Raw genomic sequence first — 5,123 nt, forward strand, 5'->3', positions numbered from 1 at the left:
ACATAAAGTCCAAGTGCTCATTAAGGCAGGACTTTTAAATTTTGCCAAAAAGGACAGTTCAAGTGTTGATGGGAATCCTTTACCTAACCATGGAAGATCGACAGTGAACGCCATACATGAAGAAATGATTCGAATGGTGAAAAAGAGTATTGATGAGATTCAAACGCCAATAGATAAAGTGTTTGAGGCGTTGTTCAAAATAAATGTCGTAACTCCAGAACCCATAGACACAAAAGAATTGGGGTATGATCTCACTCATTCTTGCAAATTTCATATGGGGGCAGTTAGGCATTCCATTCAAAATTGTGATGGCTTTCTTTGTAAGTTACAAGAATTGATGGATTTGTCGATAATTGAGTTTTATGATAAGCCGAAGAGAATTTGGTCGGAACCATAAATGAAGACACCCCAGCTGAAGTGGCATCAAGTTCATTCGGGGCGAACAAACCTAAACCTCTCACCATCTTCTATGAAGAAAACAGGAGCTCAATGAATGATACATCCCCTACTATGATCAGAAGTGGTATCACCATCGAAGTCCCCAGCCCGTTCCCTTATAAAAGCGATAAGGCTATCCCTTGGAATTATAAGTGTAGTATTTTGGGCATAACTTCATCTGCCCTCCAAGCGTCTTCTGAAGATCTAACTGGTTGCTTCGAATAATGAGGTCAAAAGACCTGTTATTGAGAAAAAAGTAGGTGAATTTCTCAAATTTATCAAACACAGTGAGTACAGTGTGGTAGAATAATTAACTAGAATGCTTGCTCGCATCTCACTTTTGTCCTTGCTTTTGAATTCGGAAGCACACAAGAACGCGCTACTTAAAGTTTGAACCAAGCTTATGTGGCACAAGATATATCAGTGGAAAAATTGGACCACATCGTGGGGAACATTACAGTGGGGAACTTCATTGCCTTTAATGATGAAGAAATTCCATCGGGTGGTCGGGGAAGTAACAAAGCTCTGCACATTACCATCAAATGCAAGGACTATGCCGTACCTAGGGTCTTGGTCGACAATGGTTTAGCTTTAAATGTCATGCCTCGCTCTACCTTAACCAAGTTGCCAGTAGATGTATCATATATGAGAACCAGCCACATGGTTGTAAGGGCCTTCGACGGGACTACAAAGGAGGTGGTAGGAGACATTAAACTACCGATAAAAATTAGCCCTTGCATTTTTTAGGTCCAATTTCAAGTCATGGACATTGTCCCGTCTTACAATTGCTTATTAGGATGTCCATGGATTCATATGGCAGGAGCCATACCATATTCCCTTCATCAAAAAGTTAAATTCATAGCTGAAGGCCAACTGATTAGTGTATCTGCGGAGGAAGACATACTGGTTATTCAACCATCATCCGCTCCCTATGTAGAGGCGGCAGAAGAAGTCCCAGAATGCTCTTTCAAATCTTTTGAATTTGTTAATGCTCTTTATGTGGGGGAAAAAAAAGTGATACCGACTCTTCGTTTGTCAGTAGCAACTAAAATGGGGGTTAAGCAGACAGTGGGTAAAGGATGTCGTGCCGGTTTGGGGTTAAGAAAGAATTTACAAGGAATTAACCGTCCTCTGACTCCAATAAAGAATGAAGAAAGGTTTGGTTTGGGGTACAAGCCTACCAAAGAAGAGAGAAGGAAATTGGCAGCTCGAAAGAAGGTTAAAAAGATGGCTCAACTTGAGGGAAAGAAAGAAGAATTTGGGAAACAGACAATTTCGCACTTATATGAGACTTTTCGCTCTGCAGGTTTCATTCACCCCGAAGCACCAACAAAGGTCAATCAGGTTCTACGGATGTTTGATGAGCTATCAATCCATATGATCAAAGATGAAAAACCTAACGAAAAGATCCCTGTGGTGTATCCAATACTGCTAGGAGATGAGCTAAGCGATTGGACAGCCACAGAATTGGCCATCATCTTTAAGTCTTTGGAAATGTAATGAACAATTTCATCTAAATGCCTATGCCTAAGGGTGTTAAGAGTAATTTCTTGTTTAAGTAGGGCTTTCTATTACCTTCATCATTTAAATAAATGATAATGCATAATGTGTTTCATAATTCATCAACATTTTTGCATATTTCCTTTCATCTATTCTTTTAGCCAATAAATACTTGCCCATACACGTGTCCAATTTTACCTGTTTGTAGGTCTTTAAATGATGAACACGAAGACAATCTAAACAACAATTCGAATATCGATTTTGAGATGATTCCGAACGTTGATGAATTGAAAAATGAAGAGGAGGTGGATGACTATGGCTTACCCCCTAATTTGTCGAGAATGTTGAAATTGGAGGAAAGGGAGATTTTACCTCATCAGGAACTCACAGAAATGATTAACCTCGAAAATGGGGAAGAAAAGAAAGAGGTAAAGATTGACACATTGCTGTCATCTAATGAACGACAGAAGCTAGAAAAACTGCTCTGCGAATATGTGGATGTGTTTGCTTGGTCATATCAGGACATGCCAGGTCTTAATACTGACATTGTCGTCCACAAGTTGCCTTTGAGATCAGACTGGAAGCCTATTAAACAGAAATTGAGAAGAATGAAGCCAGAAATGTTGCTGAAGATTAAAGAAGAAGTAAAGAAGCAATTTGACGCTGGTTTCTTGGAGATGGCCAAGTATCCTGAATGGGTAGCTAATATAGTCCCGGTTCCTAAGAAGGATGGAAAAGTTCGAATGTGCATCGATTATAGGGATTTGAATAGAGCGAGTCCAAATGATAGCATCCCTTTGCCACATATTGATACTCTTATGGACAACACAACAAAGCATGCTTTATTCTCATTTATGGATGGTTTTTCCAGTTACAATCAGATCAAGATGGCACCCGAAGATATGGAAAAAATGACGTTCGTAACCATGTGGGGAATGTTTTGTTACAAAGTATGCCATTTGGATTGAAGAATGCTGGTGCCACCTACCAAAGGGCAATGGTAGCTTTGTTTCACGATATGATGCATAAAGAGATAAAGGTATATGTGGATGACATGATTGCAAAATCTCATACTGTCAATCTCAAGAAGCTGTTCGAGAGATTGCGAAAGTTTCAGCTCAAGTTGAATCCTGCAAAATGCACTTTTGGTGTAACTTATGAGAAATTGTTGGGGTTCATAGTAAGTGAAAAAGGAATCGAAGTGGACCCGGATAAGATACGAGTTATTCAAGAGCTGCCACCTCCCAAAACGTAAAAAGAAGTGAAAGGATTTTTAGGGAGGTTGAATTACATTACTCGATTTATATCCCAGCTCACCTGTAAATGTGATCCATTCTTCAAGCTGCTTCGAAAACGAGACCCAGGAGAGTGGAATGAAGAATGTCAAATAGCCTTTGATAAAATCAAAGAATATCTCAAAAATCCACCGGTGTTGGTGCCACCGACGGTTGAAAAACCTCTTATTTTGTATTTGACTGTGAACAAGAATTCTATGAGATGTGTACTGGGACAACATGATGGAACTGGGAAGAAAGAACAGGCCATATATTACTTAAGCAAGAAATTCATGGAGTATGAGTCCAAATACTCTACGCTCGAAAAGATGTGTTGTGCGTTAGCATGGATTGCCCAGAGGCTCCGACAATATATGTTGTATCACACAACATGGTTGGTGGCGAAATTAGAGCCCATCAAGTATATTTTTGAAAAACCCTTTCTGTCTGGAAGAATAGCTCGATGGCAAGTGCTATTGTCTGAGTATGATATTGTGTATCTGTCCCAAAAATCAATTAAAGGGAGCGCCATCGCTGATTTCCTCGCAGATCGAGCTAATGAGGATTATGAATCTGTAAGTTTCGATTTTCGAGATGAAGATTTGATGGTCGTCTTGCACATAGAAAAAAAAGGTCCCAACGAACTTAATCCATGGAAGATGTATTTTGATGGAGCAGCCAATGCTCTAGGGCATGAAATTGGGGCAGTGTTGATTTCTCCAAATGGAAAGTACTATCCAGCCACAACGAGATTGAATTTCAATTGTACTAATAATATAGCAGAGTATGAGGCATTGGTAATGGGATTACAAGCAGCAATCAAGATGAGGGTCGGCGCGATAGAGGTTTACGAAGATTCAGCTTTGGTGATATGTCAAATGAGAGGCGAATGGGAAACTAGAGATTCTAAACTAGTTCCATATAAAAAACTAATTATAGAATTAAACAAACAGTTCAAGGAAATCAGCTTTAACCATTTGCCTTGAGAAGAAAATCATATTGTTGATGCTTTGGCCACTTTCGCAGCAATGTTCAAAATAAAAGAAGTGGCTGATGTACGCCTTTTTGATTTAGAAGTCCGTGAAATCTCCGCACACTACTTGAATGTCGAGGAAGAGGTTGATGGTAAGCCGTGGTATCATGATATCATGCAATACATCAAGCACCAGGCATATCTTGAGAATGCCACGGACAATGACAAACGAACTCTTAAAAGACTAGCAATGGGTTTCTTCCTTAGCGGAGAAGTACTATACAAAAGAAGTCAGGATCAAGTACTTTTGAGATGTGTGGATGCTACTGAGGCCAACAAAATAATGGAAGAAGTTCACAAAGGAACTTGTGGAGCTCACGCTAATGGACATATGTTGGTCAGACAAATTATGAGAGCTGGATATTATTGGTTGACATTGGAATCAGATTGCATAAACTTCGTTCGAAGGTGCCACAAGTGTCAGATTTATGCAGATAGGATCCATGCTCCATCAGCCCCATTGCACATTTTCACGGCGCATTGGCCATTTTCAATGTGGGGAATGGATGTGATTGGGCTTATTACACCAAAAGCCTCAAATGGATATTGATTCATATTGGTGGCCATTGATTATTTCATGAAATGGGTAGAAGCAGCTTCTTATGCCAATGTGACACGAAAGGTGGTGTGTAAGTTCATCCAAAGGGAGATCATATGTCGGTATGGGCTACCGAAAAGGATCATTACTGATAATGCAAGCAATTTGAATGGTGCCATGGTGAAGGAGGTTTACGCTAAATTCAAGATCAAGCATCATAACTCGACAACTTACCGTTCGAAGATGAACGGAGCGGTAGAGGCAGCCAACAAAAATATCAAAAAAATTGTCAAAAAGTTGACTGAAGTTTATAAAGACTGGCATGAGAAACTTCCTTTTG

The 5,123-nt window shown here is 39.7% G+C and overlaps 1 protein-coding gene across 1 annotated transcript; it reads left to right on the top strand.

Annotated features, from left to right (window-relative positions):
- Positions 1,489-4,795, top strand: LOC108663639. Its single transcript, XM_018128871.1, has 5 exons — positions 1,489-1,934; positions 2,147-2,675; positions 2,810-3,118; positions 3,251-4,097; positions 4,203-4,795. Exons 1-5 carry the CDS (start codon positions 1,489-1,491, stop codon positions 4,793-4,795), a joined length of 2,724 nt encoding a protein of 907 aa, XP_017984360.1.

This window comes from Theobroma cacao, chromosome 10 (genome assembly GCF_000208745.1).
Source record: "Theobroma cacao cultivar B97-61/B2 chromosome 10, Criollo_cocoa_genome_V2, whole genome shotgun sequence".
Classification (NCBI taxonomy): domain Eukaryota; kingdom Viridiplantae; phylum Streptophyta; class Magnoliopsida; order Malvales; family Malvaceae; genus Theobroma; species Theobroma cacao.

What these genes read in the sequence shown, in the direction of transcription:
- LOC108663639 (XM_018128871.1), top strand. Translation starts at nt 1,489, where the DNA reads ATGGGGGTTAAGCAGACAGTGGGTAAAGGATGTCGTGCCGGTTTGGGG. An exon ending in ATCTTTAAGTCTTTGGAAAT is followed by an intron (nt 1,935 to 2,146) that starts GTAATGAACAAT and finishes ACCTGTTTGTAG; the next exon opens with GTCTTTAAATGATGAACACG. An exon ending in GGTGATATGTCAAATGAGAG is followed by an intron (nt 4,098 to 4,202) that starts GCGAATGGGAAA and finishes TGCCTTGAGAAG; the next exon opens with AAAATCATATTGTTGATGCT.